The 16,980-nt window shown below is 54.0% G+C and overlaps 2 protein-coding genes across 2 annotated transcripts in view; one reads left to right on the forward strand and one right to left on the reverse strand.

Moving 5' to 3' along the window:
- The first annotated feature begins 1,600 nt into the window (after nt 1-1,600).
- On the forward strand, nt 1,601-15,457 carry CCDC78 (coiled-coil domain containing 78). Its single transcript, XM_019471536.1, has 15 exons — nt 1,601-1,643; nt 2,121-2,249; nt 2,460-2,546; nt 2,821-3,000; nt 6,119-6,292; nt 6,377-6,427; nt 7,110-7,198; nt 7,800-7,878; nt 8,384-8,509; nt 9,594-9,805; nt 10,439-10,610; nt 11,311-11,354; nt 13,007-13,073; nt 14,489-14,589; nt 15,331-15,457. Exons 1-15 carry the CDS (start codon nt 1,620-1,622, stop codon nt 15,455-15,457), a joined length of 1,662 nt encoding a protein of 553 aa, XP_019327081.1. The 5' UTR covers nt 1,601-1,619.
- Nucleotides 15,458-16,154: 697 nt separating this feature from the next.
- FAM173A (family with sequence similarity 173 member A) overlaps nt 16,155-16,980 on the reverse strand; it is a 2,174-nt gene continuing 1,348 nt past the window's right edge. Inside the window, exon 4 of the mRNA XM_009278385.1 lies at nt 16,155-16,663. Within this exon, the coding sequence (XP_009276660.1) occupies nt 16,475-16,663 (189 nt within the window). The 3' untranslated portion in view covers nt 16,155-16,474. The remainder of the gene's footprint in view (nt 16,664-16,980) is intronic.

Below are 16,980 nucleotides of genomic sequence, written 5' to 3' on the forward strand. Positions count from 1 at the left end.
GCTCAGGGAGGGCTTTGCCAGCATGCTGGGCTGGGCCGTGGCGTGGGCCAGCCTGCGCGTGTCCCTGGGGCGGCGTGGGCTGCCAGTTCCTGTCCTCGGGGACCTGTGGGGGGCTGAGCGCCGTCGGGGGGCGGCGTGCACCTGGGGAGCGGAGCGGCGGCTCGGCTCCTTCGTGTGCCGGAGCACTCACCGGAGAATTCTGAGCCCCCCCCAGCGCTGTGGGTGGTGTGTGAATTTGGCTTTCTGCTCAGCAGTGGGTGTGAGGAGACTGTGAATTCTCATCAGCACTTTCATTACCTTAACAAAATTACTTCAGGTCTGTTAAGTTCTTCTGCAGAAAAATAAGACGTAATTGCATGTGTCGTTAGCTTCCCCTTCCCCTGAGCCCCAAAAGAGCTCAGCCCGTGGGTCTCGCTTCCGCAGCCGTTCGTGAAATCCACGTCGAGGGGCTACGGGATCTTCTCCAAGAGCCTGGACCAGGTGAGGAGCTGGTAAACTCTGCTCGGCACGGAGCTTCTATCAGGGCGGCCCCTCTCCCTCTTTCATCCTCCTCGCTTTGACAGATACTAAGAAGTTATTCAGAGCTATGGTCTTTTTGAACATTGTATTGTCAAAGCTTTTCCTCTGTAAGAGACAAGTTCTTACCTAAACTCACCTGCTCGACAGAAATAGCAGTGGTAATAAGCCCAAAATGAGGAGATTAAGAACTGGCATTCGTTTTACCCCATGGCTGCCGTTCACCGAGGTCTTCCAGTGTTATCCACTGCGCCTTACGCTCTCCGTTACCCTCGCTCTTACATCGGAGACTGTTCAAGTACTTTTAGCTTTGCACACTCTTGGGAGTTGTCCCGCTCAGGCCTGGATGGTCGCCATCTGGAGTAAGCGGCAGCGTGTAGACCAGCGCGATCCGGATTTAGCACTGTCTGGGCTAATCAGAGTTTGTTTCAGCGCGTGCTTTGCTTTAAAACTTATATTTTTCCACATAGCATCTCTGATGCGCGGTGATAAATTGGGGAAGGTCTTTCCTGTCGCCAGCTGTAGCTTGGTCAGAGCTCAAAGGCCCTGGTACCCTTTGGATGGCTCATTGACACAGGAGATACAAGGACTGTAGAGATCAAGAGAAAATTGCCTGGAAGTAAGTTGACGTTAAATGCTACCGGCTGGTCTTGGAGCAGATGGTTGGATTAATGGATTAATTAATGGGTTAATCAGGTCTTAAATTCTCTAAATATCCCTGCAATAGAGATGGCGGCCGTCCCTACAGCCGGGTTTTGGGAACGATCCGTAATATGAATGGAGTGGTACCTCCTAGCTGGCAATATTGCTTCACTGGGGCTGTCTGCTAAGCTGCTTGTTTCAGTATCTGCTGTGCGCTGTCTTAGGAATACGGAAACTTCCTGACACGTGTCATTTCTTTTCCTGGGGTGGCTGTAATCGTTTACTCCACCTCAAGGTGGATCCAGGTGGATGCCGCACCCATTGGTAACCAAAGTTGTTAGCAACATCGCTTGTGCCCTACCTCGAGGGAAAAGTTGCTGCCACAGAGATCCTTCGACCCTTCCTTTGCTCTTCAGCCGCTGCCTGCCTGATACCGTGCAAAGATCCTGGACTCCGGGCACATGGATTTTGCAGGGAAAGAGAACGTAAGTACTCTGACAGAGCACACGCATCATCTTGCTAACGAATATATAAGTATGAAGGTCTGCAGCCCCTTCCCGGGTCGTGGAACCCGCGCTCTGCAAATGAAATCCTAATCGCAGGAGGGAAACAGCAGCTGAAAATCCCGTCTACAGTCTGCTCGAGCTCTGAAGAACGGGATATGCTGTGCTCTTCCACCAGCACTGCGGTGGGAGCGTAGCATGGGGGAGAGGAGGGCTCTGCTGGCTGGCACCAGCTGTCAGAGCTGTTGTGTGTCTCTAGGTGCAGCTGCAGCATAGGAATGAGAGGCTGTACATCGCAGGAGGGAAACGGCAGCTGAAAATCCCGTCTACAGTCTGCTCGAGCTCTGAAGAACGGGATATGCTGTGCTCTTCCACCAGCACTGCGGTGGGAGCGTAGCATGGGGGAGAGGAGGGCTCTGCTGGCTGGCACCAGCTGTCAGAGCTGTTGTGTGTCTCTAGGTGCAGCTGCAGCATAGGAATGAGAGGCTGTACGGGCTCGGAGACCTGCAGGAGAGGATGGAGAAGCTGGCTGGCTCCAAAACAGATTTGTCAGCCAGAGTGGTCTTCAGTGAAGAGGAAAAACTGAAGGTAAAACAAATACTTTAGGAGTTGGAGAGAACTGAGCCGTGAAGCCGTGTGAGGCCAGTAGATCTGCAGTGGAAAATCTGGTGGGAAATGTTGGGGCATCTTTCTAGGGGGGTGTGTGTTGTGCTCAAATTCCCTGGTGCGACCTGTTGAAACAGTATGTTGGCCTCAGAATCGGTCTATGGCCTTTATAATGTTCTTTCTCTCGCCTAGATTTCCAAAGACCTCGTTGATCTCCAGATCGAGACAAACAAAATGAAGGAGCAGTATGAGACAGAGAACTTTGAACTGAAAAATATGGTATCCAAAAGTTTGAAGTAGAGTTGATTCAGCTCCGCCAATACCTTTACCCAGAACCGCAGTTTGTTATGTATCCATCTTTGCTTTGCTTAGTGTTTTCTCCTGGCTTTAGCTAGAGCAATGAATCCCCCCCGACGCCCCAGATACCATGATACTCATGTGAAACTCATCTCTCTCTAAGTCATAGCGTGCCAGAACCTGTTTGGCCCAATAAATGCCCTGTGATTGCTGCTGGTCTCTGTCACAGTCTCATTCCGCTGCCTCCCCTCTGCAGATCCTGGCCCTGGAGAACCGTGTGCTGGAGCTGGAGCTCTGCAGTGAGAAAGTCACTGGGGAGCGGGATGCCTTACGGGAACGCCTGCATGCTCTGGAGACCAATCGGAAGGAGCTGGCGGATGAGTACATCATTTTGAAAAGCAATTACTTGGCCCTAGGCAAAGAACTGGAGCAGGAGGTGAGACAGGCTGCAGTGTTTGCTCTGGTGTTCTCGACTCCATCTCACCATCACCTGATCTACAGGCAGCTTGGTTGGCTTTGGGTTGCGTACCCACGTCCGCAGCTCAGGTTTGCCAGCTGTGAGACAGCGTGGCTTGGGCATGGTTATTTTGCTTTCGGGGCCCAGGGATTTCATGAAGCATGGTCACCTTCTAGCAGGGCTTGCAGAACCTGCTCTGCTCAGCAGGGACGGCGCTGAGCCCACGCTGACCCATGTGCCGTGCTCTTCTGGGCACCCCGCTGTCAGAGTCTTTCTCTTTTCACGCCACCCCAGATCCCCGTCACTAGCAGTAACGAGGAGGTCACTGCGGGGCTGGTCCGAGTGCACGTTGCAGGTCCCTCTTGACTGCCAGCACGCTTTGTTTCCCTTTTTTCTGCATGGCTTGCGCAGGCTGCACGTGAACTGATTGTAGTCGCTCTCATTTCGTGTGGCGGCGGGAAGGGGCCTGGAAGTTTTTGAGGTTGGCGAGTTTATAAAAACACTGAATGTAAGCAAGTTTCTGATTGTTCCTTAAAATCTAGTGAATTTCCTGGTGACCGTTAGCTTGGCGATTATTAACTAAAGTCTTTTGGACCCAGATTTGTGTATCTCTTTGGCAAGAAGAGCTACTTCAATAGACCTCCCTCTCCCCCCTCCCACTTCTCCTTCTTTTTGAATTGGATCGGATGACTGACACCCTCCTGCCTCCCTCCCCTGGCAGACAGTTTAGCTGGTTCAGCCAAATGACCTGGTTTACCATGCTGGCCCTATGCAGAGCTGTGATGGGAAGATGTGGGGCAGGGACCAGGCATGCTGGTTTAGGCAGTGTCCAGCCTTTCTTTACGGTGAGCATCCGTCTGCAGAGCTCCGCTAGAGGAGGATATGAGGTCGTGATCATCCTGTTGCGAATCAGTGAGTTAGTGACTCTTGTGAAGCTATCATTTCTCTCCCGTAAGCTGAAAAATGGAAATTTTTTAAGAGGAGGCAAGCTCAGCTGCTTGCAGGGGTGTGAACCCACCCCGTCGTCCTGCCGGAGCACGAGGCAGAGCGCGTGCAGCTGACTGTCAGCAAGGCAGCACGCTGCTGAGACGCAGTACCACCAGGCTGCGGAGGAATAGCTCGGCGTTCAGCGATCTTGGTTTCTTCTTATCCCCAAGGGGGTGCAATATGTTTGTCAAAAATTGGATTTTCAGGTGGCTGACGTCTCTAAATGATGGGTTTAACAGGTTGGTGGTAATAACGCACTGTTTTCACTTGGATCCTGGAATGTTTCAGAGAGTGAAAGCACATGGGTTCAGTTATGTGCCCGGACAGCATCCTGAAGAATTGGTGGAGCAGGGTCCAGAAGCCAAAGGTGAACTCCTTGGTTGTAATTCATAGGCTGATTTTATCCCAGTTGCTTGGCTCCGACTACCAAATATCCCTGCCCGAAGCAAAAGAGGCTCCAACTTGGCAGGTTGGGACTTGTCACGGCATGGGCCTCTTGCTCATTATTTTCCCAGTGTGGACTTTCCCAAAGGAAATGGGAAAAGCAGCCTGCGGTTCTGCCCCCTCCCCTTCCCTGGCGCTCTTCTGGGGAGACAATGAACCTTTTACACATTCCCAATTACAAGTGCTACTTGTGACCTTGCCAATATGTTGTCATGGCTGCTTGGCGCAGAAGCAGCTCGGCGAGCTCATTCACGGTCCCTTGTACGGGAACAGTTAGAGCCTCTGAATTGTCGCGGCCCCCATTGTACGCCTCGATTCACACATCGCCCTGTGTCTGCCCAGGCGAAGGAGCTGGCCTTGCCTGTCCCTGGGGAAGTGCCTTCCAGAAGATGCCAGCCAGTCACTTTGTGCCTGTTTTCTAACTCGCTGTAAATTCTTCCTTTTCAAGACTCTGACCTTTTCTCGACTCTCCGTTTCCTCCTCCTCTTTTGTTCAGCGGGCTTACGCCGTCTGCATCGGCGGTACAAAGCGAGGCCGTTGGAGGGAACCCAAATGGCTGCGAACCGGTTCCACGCCGGGGTTTTCCCTGGAGCCGGGCCAGGGGAGGCAGCGAAGCCTATTGCAAACCTGGGACTGCCTCTTTCTTTCGCCAAGCTGGTACTTCTGCGCTTGTGTGACCCCCTCTGATCAAATTGTCAGGGCTGACAGCTGCAGATGGATCGTTTTCGGTTGAAGAACAAGCAGCCTGTCTCTGCGTAGCTGTCAGTTTTCACAGCTGTATATCTCACCTCTTTGTCAGCCTCTTTTCTCCTCTCCTCTCTCCCTCAGCCCACCCTGTGCTATCTTTTGATAAGCTATTCTCTCCACGGATGACTCAGATGACCTCTGCCTCCCATCCTCCCGATTCACTGCCATGGTAACAATTACTCAAGCTTGTCCCCAGTCATAAACCCCATCAAAGCTTTGTTATCTACATAGAAACCCTCCCGTGAGACATGAATTCCCCCAGTGTTCCTTCCAGATCACCTGTAACAGAGCCTTTCTCATTCAGATCCTCTTTATCTTTTGGAAATGTGTCACTTCACACCAGCACCGCTTTGAATCTCGCTGCCTACACGGTGCTGTGGGCTGGCTGCTGCTGGAGGGATGCATTCAAGCAAAACTGGAATTAGCTGGGTGGCGTCAGCCTAGATGGATGGAGATTTGCCCCTTCTCTTACATCATGGAGTCCGGCACCGTTCAAAGCCATTGTATGGGGAAAGACAGGCCTGAAGTGTTGGGAAGCTGTGCGGAGGGTACAGGGTTAGAGCGAGGAGGGAGGCTGGAGGTCAGGACGGAGGGATGGCGGCAGAGCTGTGCCCAGGGCTGGGCTGGCACCGGGAACCGTATCTGAATGCGAGAGCGAATTGGGCAGAGGGACTAAGGTTACGCGTGAATAATCCGGATGCCTGGCGATGATACTTACCCTGCCTTTCCATGAGAATTAGAAAATCACTGATACCTTTGGACATATGAGAGAACTAAAAATAAAACTTGCTTTCAGGAGGGGATGCGAGTGCCTGCCTTGTGTACACACCAGGAGCAGCGCGTATGTGCTGAACAGACAGCACGCGGAGCCGGCGAGGCAGGATTTCAGAAGCTCTTTCCTTCTTGTTTGACCTGGCAGGTCATGAAGAATGAAGAGCTCAGCCTAGAGCTGCTCAATCTGGCCAATGCCAGGAGCGCCCTTCCCCGCACAGAGAGCAACCACTACCGCTCCCCCGCCATGGCCGATGAATCCTCTGCCGAGCTGGAAAGAGCGCGAGCAATGGTGCGCCGTCTCTCGGCTCGGAAGGTGAAGGTAAGGACCTCTCTGCCCTGTCGCCAGCTCCTTGGAGCAACAGGGATCTAACAGGCACCTTCTTCTGTCTCTTACCAAAACCAGCCAGAAGATGTAGTTGCTTCTGAACACGAGCAGCAAAAGCTGGAGAGAAATGTGAGTGTGTGGGGGTCTGCTGCTGGATCCTTGGGGAAGCAGAGGGGGAATTTATTCTGACTGGCTGGCACCGCCTGGTGCTAACTTGAATTCTGTGGATGAGCTGATGCCTTGATTTATTTTCTTTTTTTTTTTAAGCTGTGCAGTTGAAAAGTTAGACTAGAATAACTCCAGCTCTTGTGGAGGCAAAAGCTGAGAGAGGGCAGCTGTGGTTCCCTCCATCAGTGCCCCCGGGTCAACAGAGGCAGGAGTTTAGAAGTCAACAAGTGCAGAGGACGCTTGCTTATTTTCTCCTTGCTGTTCCTTGAGAAAGATGGGGGTGACAAAGCACCCGAAACTGTGAGCACCGAGATGCTCCCTGCCTCCTTCCCATCTGCAACCCCTGCGATACCAGCTTGGGCTCCGCCACCAGCTCCTGCTGGGAATCTGACTCTCAGAGCAAGACTCTCCCTTGGGGGAACAACATGTGTGCACCTCCATGTGCCCTGTCTCCAGAGCAGACACCGCTTCTGGTGTGCTACAGGGCACTGGGCACTCCCAGTTAAACCTGTCCTTTCCCCAGTATGTCACTGGTCAGCTGGACTTGTGCTCAGCTGGAGGCTCTCCTCATTTCTTCCCCGTTCGCGAATCCCTCTGCTTAGCTCAGCCCTCTGTCTCATCTTCCTCTTCGTTTGTCCCTCAGTTGCTTGGAAACCAGGATCGCATAAAAGTGGAGCTTGAAAAAATGAAGAAAACCTATGATTCGCAGCAGCAGAAGCTGGAAGAGAGAGTGTGAGTGTTTGAGGGCACGTCCTTCTGTTTGGCTGGGCATTTGTGGAGCTCACTGCAGCTGAATTGGGGCACGGGAGAGGTGGCAGCCTGCCTTTGGTGGGGTACAGGGTGGGAAATGATGATTCACCCTTGGAACAAGTGGAGCCTGGAAGCAAAACCTGATGTTTTCAAGGCTCTTAAGAGGGTCAGCTGTCTGCTTAGAAGTCGGTGGTATTTAGGTACCCCACTGGCCTATGCACCTCTGAAAATCCACCTTCTGTGACACACACGGCAAATGTGTGACAGCCCAGAGATGAATCCAGCCCTAGCCCTTACCCCCACAGCGGTTCTTCCATCGACAGGCTGGGATGGGGTCACTGTCCCAGCAAAGGCTGCCACAGCAGGGATGCTGGAGAACTAGACCCTCTGACTGGGGAGGATGTTCGCTTTTGGTTGCGAGAGCTCTGTGGCCGCTGGTTGGCACACATCTGGTGGGTGCTGGCAGCTGCTGCTGAGAGATTTCTGTCATCCCGTAGTGATTTCCTTCTCAAAGCTGGCTGTATTGGACCTACAGAGAAGTTTGGGGGGTTAAAATAAACACACCTTCTTTCTGTGTGTCCAGGATCACGATGGGGAAGGAGCTGCAGGAGGCAAAGGGAGCGATTGGGGACACGCAGCACAAGCTGGCGGAGCAGTCAGCGGTAAGGGCAGGCTCCCTGCCAGCCCCTGGCACCCGGGCTCCAGGACTGCCCCCGCTCATCCGCTCCTCCTGCGTGCCATGCACTTCTCCTGGAGCTAGCAGGGGGTGGATGCCTTGTACTGAGGTACTCCGACATGTCTCCCTCTCCAGGGAGTTTGTCATACCAAGGTGCTCCTCCCTGTGCAGTTTCCTTCTCCAGGGGTGCGATGCACGTGGTGGAAGGTGCTGCTTGCCACAGGTGGTGGGAGGAATTTTGTTCACTGATATTTAGAAAGAGTTGGTGAAATCACCGGGGTGGGGATTGCAAATGACAGGAGGTAGCAGGGGAATAGAGACTATAAACATTTCCAGTAGGCTGCTGTGAAAACCCAGGACCTTCTCAGCTCTAGTGAAGCTGAATATCTGGAAATGAAGTCCCCCATCTCTTATGGAGCTTCTTAGGGCCCCTTGCTTGGCCAGAGGACGAGGGCAGCAGCAAGCATGTCTTTTGTGCTTGCTGTGCCCAGGTGCTGCTCACCTCCCAGAGCCAGCTCCAAGAGGTGGAGGCGGAGAACTCCCGGCTGCAGCTCCGGCTGAAAGAGCTGAACGAGGAATATCGCTCCCGGCTCGCACAGTACATCAAGGACGTGGCAGTGGGTACCCCCCGCCCCAGGGGCTCTCCTGGCCGGGAGAGGTCTCTCCATGCTGGCTGCCTGCTTCTTGCAGGCTGCTGCCGTTTCCCCTCCTTGCTGGGCTGCCGAGCAGAGCAGGCAGTGAGGCTTGGGGAGCCATGCTTGCAGCTGGAAGGGGGCTCTGCCCGCTCGGCTTGGCCTGGGGGAGGAGATGCCAGCCCCCTTCCTCACCCAGATTTCCTGTATGGCCACACTAAAGGGTCTGTGAGTTTCTGCTGGGACTTTCTTTCCTGGTCAGATTACTTGGATTGAAAGATCCTCTTATTTACAATGGCTGCCTTCCAGTTGGCTTCCAATCGCCATTGCCCTGACAACTTCCCTCAGCAGGCCAGGCGATGCCACTTCTGGCTTTGTTGCCGCCTCCGTGGTGACTCTGCTGCTGTCCCCGCAGGGAGCTCTGCCAGCCTCTGTGGTCGGCTACAGAGCCATGTAACGCCAGTGCCTGGGACCTGCTCTAGGAACGAGCACCTTTAATGTCGAGTAGGGCCCCCAGAGCGTGATGAGGACTCGGCACAAGGCAGGCATTTCAGGCAGGTTCAGGCATGGATACCTGGTTATACTGAGCAGTGAGACTGGGAAGAAATCTCTTTCTAACCCCCTTGGTAGCAGTAAGCAGGTTTTGGCAGGAGCTTCTGTGCTGGGAGAAGGCTGGTACCGAAGAACACGGTGTGGTGATGGATCAGGAGACTAAGCAAAGCGATTTTTACAACTAAGAATAGTTTAATTTCTAACAGAGCGGTGTCGAAGCGTCTCCTAGCTAGCAGAGAGAGCGGGGCACGGTGGAAAGAATACGGGACTAGAGATGGTAACTCCCAACGCCGACTTGTGTTTCCCTAGGCGGGTCACTGATACAGTACAGATGCCTCCTCTGTCTTGAAGGGCCATGATGGAAGCTAATTAGTCTTTCCTGCTCTCAAAAATGGAAGATACGCCCTAATCTCTGTGCTGTTAATACAAGTATTCCTGGATCTTCTCTGTGGGAAATGGGTTACATGCCTTAGGGAATGGCTTGATCACCTCGATTTCTTTCTTTGTATGTTTGAAGGACTATATGGACAGCAAATCCAGCAATGGAACGGGGTCTAGCAAAGCCCCAGCTGATCACGCTCACATGAAACGCTTTGTGGACAGCATGCTGAAGGATATCAGGGCTTCCTACAAGTCTCGGGAAGAGCAGCTAGCTGGAGCGGCACGTAGCTACAAGAAACGCATGAAGAACTTGGTCAAGAAGCATGAGAACCTGCTGATTGCTTATGGGTAGGGCTAAGGCAGGGTCTGGGCTACCTCTGTCTCTTCAGCTTATTGCTAAGGACCAAGTGGAAGTGCCCCGTAGCAGCCAGCCCCCTGGCTGAGAGGGAGGCAGACGGGGCTCCCAGGTGGAGCAGAGGATCTGGAGTGCATGTTTATCTCCCTGCTCTTCACAAGCCAGGAGCAAGGAGCCTCCAGCTACACGTCAGAGTGCTCTGGACACCCTGGAGCTGCTTTGCACATACGTTTCTCCTGTGTAAAATTTAGAGTGAGAGATTGATTCCACGTTGGATGGTGTGGAAATGCAGAGGTACCACAAATAACTCCTGCCTCCCAGCCCGTCCCTGCAGTGCTCTCAGCTCTGCCTCACGGCTCTCTCAGCAGCTTGGGCTGTGGGAAGCAGCAGAAATTCTTGTGGCATAAAAGCCACAAATAGCTCTAGGACAAGCTCCCCTCAGAAACGCTCCCAGGAATATTGTGCATACTGCTGGGCTCTCCCACTTACCCTTTGCAGGTGGACTGCGTCTCGGTGGCCAGAAGCCAGCAGATCCCAAGCGAATGGTACCTCCATCAGCAGCAGCAATTCTCAGTGTTGTTACCTAACCAAAGCTACCAGGGACTAACCCCTCTGGCACGTTACAGGCTCCAGCGAGAGCAGATCCGGTCCTTGGGCAGCAGCGCTAGGGATTGTGGCCCTGCCGAGCTCCACTTTTCCATCACAGACCCGGAGCTGCTGACAAACACGACCCGGGAGCTAAACCGGCTGCGGGAGGATAAAGCCAAACTGGAGATGCAGCTAGATGAATTGCAGAAGGTGGTGGCTGGGCTGCTGGATTCCTGTGGTGGTGAAACGTGGGAGTGGTGGGGAGAGTCTCACAAGCGATAGATTCATCCCCTTCCTTAGGCATTCCCTGGGGGTTTGCTGTATCTCTGTGGCACAGGCAGGGGTAGTGCTTGCTCGCTTTCTCATTTTGGGCAGAGGCGGGATGTCCAAGCATTCCCCTCATTGCTTCAACCCTGCTGCATAGGGGTGAGTTACAGTTAGATCCAGGAGGCTGGGCAGCCCCATAGGTTGGGGTCAGTGAGCTCTGGGAGGGCTGAGGAGTAGCAGATGTTATGGGAGAGCTGTCAGGCCAGCGGACTCACTCACTGCTAAAAGAGGCGAGGGAGGGAGGATAGGATGGGGCTTTCTGTTCTTGAATGCCTTTGCCTCAGCGTGAATAGCTAACTGAGCAGGAGACCACACTCAGAAACACACCAGTCAGCTCCACGTCCTCCCACTGGTTCTGCCTGGGCAAAGACGTGTCTCTTGATTTGCGTGACATACATTTATTTAAAAATTCAGAGGATGGGAGACCTAAACCTTAAGATTGTGCTGCACATCACTTCCTTGCCAGGGCACTGGTGGCTGTTAGAGTGCTAGGATATGTTGTGCCACTTCAAAGTGGCAGGGACTGTGGTGAGATTGCAATGGTGTAATGCTTACGGGAATACTGTTCTTCCTTTGCCTTCAGAAAAGACTGAAAGAAACCTCTGGCTTTCCGCTGTCTGCTGAGCAGTAAGTGCTGTTTGTTTCTCGGGATATTTGTAATTCTGAATTCTCCTTGCTGTGTGGATTGAGGAGGCTTTTCTGCTTTGCTTGGAGATGGTAATAAATAGGGAGAAAGCAAGCTGATAGGGACTCGTCCGAGAAGAAAAGCCAGCTGTCGTCTCAGCGCAGCGTTTCCTGTGGTGAAATGAGTTTGTCATTTGGGCCTTGATCCAGGAAAGCTCTTAAGCACGTTTGATTTAATCATGTTTTTAGTCCCACTGATCTCTTTAGAAGCTGAAGTTAAGCATACGCGCGAGTGCTTTGGTGGATCACAACCTGAGAAAGGCAAGTGGAACACCACTTTGGGATGGTCTTGTTTCTCCTCCCTCCCAGTGCAGAAGCTGGGCTGGAACCCTTAGGTGACCCTGTACCGATACCTCCCTGGCTTCCTGACATGCCCTTTATTTGCTCATTTTTGATGGGTCTTTTTCCCCTGCTCCGCTAGTCTGTTGAAACTCTATCAACTATAGCTGTGGAGAGGTGGAACAAAGTGTAGGAGAAATCTGAGCTGGGATTTTTCAGCCTTTTAAAATGCTGTAGCCTAGAAAACATCTCAGGTATTTCGGTGACTGGATGCCAGCACGGAGGAGTCGGTCAGTGCCGGAGGCACCAGGCTCCAGAGAGAGTGTCTCAGAGAAGAGCTTGAGCCTTAACCAGGCTCTGCCATGCTGAAAAATAGCAGTAGTCCTCAAAAAGATGCGTTAATTTTGGCAGGCTTGCCACGGGAACAAGACAGAGAAGTACCAGAACCTGCAATTTAGTGATGCATCTTGTTAAGGTTTTTATAGCTGCCAAGAGACTCTACACACTTGAAACACTTGTGTTGTGTGTGCTGATGGGTCTTACCCATGCCGTTATCTTGTTCCTCTAGCTGGAGACACGAAGCCTGGTGTAACCGCAGCACTTCAGCTGTAACTCCTGCTGCTTCTCGTCTTTATCAGCTGTGCGGCTTCGCTGCTTATCGTTCCCTTCGCTTCTGCTCCCATGAAATCTCAGCCATGATTTCCTGTGTGCCTGGGCCGGGAGGCTGCAGCCACCAGAGGGAACTCTGGCAGTCGCAGCGGAGCTGCTCTTGAGCACAATGCATTCCTCCCTTCATACAACCCAAATTCCCCGAGCATCAGATGTGACCTGTATTTTGCTTCTTCAGACTGGGACAGAATAGGAAGATCTTTCCCATGGCTGGGCTGCACAGACAGCTCACCAATCGCGCTCAGGGAACAGAACGGGCAGGTTTGTGCTCAGCAACATGAAAAACGCCAGCGTTTGGCATTGATTGCTCTCTATTTCCATCAAATTCAGTCCTGCAGTGTCAGGTTAAGGACTCTTTCTGCATGGAGTCCTCTGATGTATGAGCGTTGATGTGAACTTGGAAGAAATCCAGCCGTCGCAGCGGGGAATCCCAGGTTGGCAGAAGGGCTGTGACTCTCGTGCCCGGGTACAGGGACGGCACTGCATGCCCTGATGTTTGGGGCATCGGGAGAGAAAAGGTTCAGAGCGCTGGGGTTTACGGTCTGATGAACAGGAGTTGTGTGCAGCCCTGAACAGAGCTGGGCGACCTGCGGATGGGCGGGATTCGAAGGTCTGTTCGTGATCAATATCTGCTTTTTCTCTCCTAGGCAGCTGGATGAGGAGGGCTGGGCAGAGGTCAGGAAGCAGCTCCGGGAGTTCACACACACCACCCAGGTAGAGGTCTGGAACAGCCCACCTGAATAAAAGCTTAACCCTTACATGTGCTGCCCTAGCTGGGTGCTGCCCTGTGGCCAATACGCTGCTCCAGGCTGGAGCAGGGAAGCTTTCCACGGAGTCTTGCTGTGGCTTTGGCCTCAGCCCACCAAGTGACGCTAGCAGGTCCCTGGCCAGTGATATGTCGAGGCTGTACTTTCCCTGCTACTAAAAGGAGAGCAGCCCTTACGGCTGCTCATTGCTGGACTGTTTGCTATCGCTCCCTCCCTTGCTTCAGCACAAGCATTTAGGCATCAGTATAACAAAGTGGGTCTGTATTTGACCTGGTTCAAGTCGAGTCTGAATCTGAATCAGCTTCCCAGTCTGCTTCCCCCTGAGTGCGAGGATATTTGCGCTGCACTCAGGAATGGCGTGGCCCAGAGCGAGGAGGAGAGCGCTCTCCATCCGCAACGCTGCCCTACAGCACCCATGAAACCGTGGTGATGCTCGCTGGGAGTGGGCTTGGCTGAGCTGGGGTTTGCTGTCCGGCAGTGACGGCAGCAGTGGGAAGAAGGGCTGGTGCTGGGATCCCTGCCACGCTGACTGCCACATGCGGGGAAAAGGGCTTTGGAAACCAAGCAGAGGTTCGGGTTTCGGTGGTAGACAAAGCTATAGATGTGCTACCGGCCCGCTTCCATGTCGTGCCTTCCTCTGTCCACAGCGGCCTAAGGAAGTGCTCCACCATTCTCTGGTCACGTAAAGTTAAACACCTAAATTGTGTGTATCTTTGCGGCTAAAAGAAGGGAGCTGTTGTGGCTGAGAGGCTGGAGCACTGCACTGGGAGCAGGTCCTGCTCCTGGCTCTGCTGTGCATCTCAGGGGTGAGCTCAGTCAAGCACCTCAGATCCTCCTGGTGACACAGGGACTGTGCAGTTAACTTGGGTAAGATGATGATCTACTGCTCAGAGACACTGCAAAAATGGAATGTTTTTTATCTCAAAGGGAAGGTAATTTCCCTTTGCAGCAAACTACCGGCGGACAGGTGTGAAAGCTCTCCGTGTCCGAGTGCCAAATCTAGCGGCCGCTCCGCCAGTTGTCTGTGAAGCCTCTGGGGGAGTTAACGATGGCTTGGCAGGCAGGGGTTACTGCCTGTTCTGGGGCAGCCCTGGCCCCCATGCCCGCGCGCCGGTCAGGGAAGGCTGCCTGGTCTGTCCGGCCGATGCCCTGGAGCGGTGGTGCCTGCAGAAAGCTGCGCTACAGTCACCAGGCTCCATTCCCCGAGCGCTTCAGTTTTTGGTTGCTTCTGTAGCCTAACGCCAAGTGGTGCCGGAGCTGAGTGATGGGGAAGTGCTCCGTCTCACCTGGCAGAGGGAGTGAGCAACTTCACTCCCACCTCACAGAGCTTCCCGTTTTCTCCATGTTTCTTTGCCCCCCCAGGAGGATTTGGAGCAGGAGAGGAGCCAGCTGCTGACTCGGGCGATCGTGGCAGAAGAGCAGGTGTCGGAGCTGCAGGAATACATAGATAAGCATCTTGCAAGGTGAGATGGTAAGATCCCCCTTCACGTGTTCTCTGTCTCCCCGGCTAATTGCCGGTGACATCGCCGTGCCCGCCACGCTGTCGGTGCCTGACCTCGCCGCTGCCTTCCCACAGCGCTGCTGGCACGGCTGATGTCCCGCAGCACGTCCAGCTGTGCGGGCAGCTGCCACCATCCCTTGTTCCGCAGGGCGGGGGGGGCAGCGTCTGGCCTGCCCTGCCGCACGTCTCCTTCCCTCTGCGCTCACCCATCCTTTGGAGGGAGCTAAGAGAGGGGTTGCCTAAAATCCAAAGCCTTCCAGCAGCCCCTGATCTACGGTCCTCCCTCACTGGCTCATCACACCCCGAAGCAGGGGGAACAGCTGCTTGGGCAAGGAAGGGCGAGAACAAGCAGGGCGCGTCTGTCAGAGCAATGGTCCGACTGCGCCTGCTGTAACTCCCCAGCCAGCTCGGCTGTGAACTCGGGTCAGACTCGTGGGCTTGTTGCTGGTACGGTTACCTGGCAGAGCCAGCAAACACCTCTTCCTCGCTCGGGAAAAGGCTGCCATTTTATATGGGCCAGGGCGCAGCTCCTGGCGTGGCTCAGTGCCTGGGCTGGCTGGTCTGAATTACCTGACACTGTGTGTCCTTAGCATGCAGCAAAAACACAAGGCAAAGCGTACAGTTGAATTTGCCGCTCCCGTGTGTGAGCGATCAGCGGGGTTGTGACCACGTGGGCAACAATGGCGCTGCTTCCCCGTTGCAGGTACAAGCAGGAGATCCTCCGGTTGAGGAAGCTCGCTGGCAGTGAGGTGCCACGTGCGCTCAGTGCTGGGGCGGCCGATACTCACTCCCTGCCCAGAGCCAGAAGGACCGTCAGCCACCAACCGTAGCTCTTCCCCACGGCTCCGAGTAAGCGGCACCATCACAGGGAGGAGCAGGATTTAAAAGGAAGGAGCTTTCTGTTGTGTGGGCTGGCCAGGGCAAGTATCCTTCCCCGGCTGAGAGCTGGGAGGCACAGCGAGGGAAACCACGTGGGTGTTCTCGGTCTCAAATTAACAGTACTAAAATGGAACGAGACAACTGCGTCTCGTCTATCCTCTGACCCCTCAGCTGTAGGAATTCTGCTGTTCCCCGAGTACATCACGCCTCAGGACACGGGGTCAGTTCCCAGGCAGGTTTTTACTGCGGGGCTGCAGGGACAGGTTCCCGTTCCTGCCTCCTAGGACACGGCCATAACGTTTCTCCTGGGTCAGACCCAGACCGGAGTCCAAGGGCTAACTTTGCTCCTGCCTTTGCTCCCTTCTCAGCTTCTAAGAGGTAAGGCCAGGGCTGGTTCAAGCTAGACTTTGGTCTAAGAGGGATGAGCTGCTCTTTTACGGTGGGAAAACCTTTTTTTCCTCTGTTTGAGTGGAAAAGGGAATGTTATGTAAAATGAGCAGGGCCAAACTGATCCTTCAGCGGGAGGTGAGCTGGACAAACTCCCTCCTGAGCCGCCTTCAAAGGGATGGCGGAGCGAAGCCTGAGGCCGGGAGCAGCGGCTGCTCTGCCTCCAGGAGCACCCTGCGGCTCAAAGACAAAGCAAAAGTCTCAAGGGAAGAACCGTCCAAATGTTTATTTTGAAAAAATAACTAGAAATAAAGTAGCAAACATACAGAAAGAGGCACTGGAGATTTAGCCCTTAAATCCTGCGATAATTCCAGGATTTCTAGATCTGTTTTTCCCCTCCCTTGCTTCCCCCAAACTGCCCACTCTTTGGAAGACAAGGAGGGACCACCACCCTGCAAGTCCCCGGGAAAAAGCCTGGCCAGCATCCCTCTCACTGCTGTCCTGAGCTGAGCCCAAGGGCTGGGAGAGGCTCTGACCCCTACCACTGCTGAGACTTAATGCCAGGCTTAACGAGGCTGCCGTTAGACCGGGCTTCCCTCTGCGCTGCTCTGCGCCACTCGCCGCACCTCCTTCATGTCATAGGCCCAGACTTGCTCCAGCCCCTGCCCAAGGGTGCTGGTGGGGGTCCAGGAGGGGAAGGGGAAGCGTCCAGCCACCACCCGGGCTTCGTCGGGGAGTTCTGCAAGGAGCTTGGCGGCTAGGGGAGGTTTCTGGGGAGAGAGAGACAGCCAGGGCCAGGCGGCCTTAGAAAGGTCACGTAGTGGCGGTGCCACCAAGGACCACAGGGCAGCTTCTCGGCACGGCTGGTGGGTCCCAAGCAGGCATTATCAAGCCAAGACCCTTCCAAAACGCAGGGCTGGTACTAGCCCTGTGTACGGTTGGGACAAGGACCAAATAACAAGCGATCGGACGAGAGGAAACAGCCTCAAGTAGCGCCAGGGGAGGTTTAGATTGGGAAAAATTTCTTCACTGAAGGGTCGTCAAGCATTGGACCTTGGACCGCCAGGGAAGGGGGTGAGTCACCGTC

Source organism: Aptenodytes forsteri, unplaced genomic scaffold (genome assembly GCF_000699145.1).
Source record: "Aptenodytes forsteri isolate BGI_AS27 unplaced genomic scaffold, ASM69914v1 Scaffold26, whole genome shotgun sequence".
Taxonomy (NCBI): domain Eukaryota; kingdom Metazoa; phylum Chordata; class Aves; order Sphenisciformes; family Spheniscidae; genus Aptenodytes; species Aptenodytes forsteri.

Excerpts from the sequence above, each read along its gene's own strand:
- CCDC78 (XM_019471536.1), top strand. The coding sequence starts at position 1,620 with ATGGATTTTGCAGGGAAAGAGAAC. Across the intron at positions 7,879-8,383 it reads AGCTGGCGGAGCAGTCAGCG|GTGCTGCTCACCTCCCAGAG; the intron begins GTAAGGGCAGGC and ends TGCTGTGCCCAG. Across the intron at positions 8,510-9,593 it reads AGTACATCAAGGACGTGGCA|GACTATATGGACAGCAAATC; the intron begins GTGGGTACCCCC and ends GTATGTTTGAAG.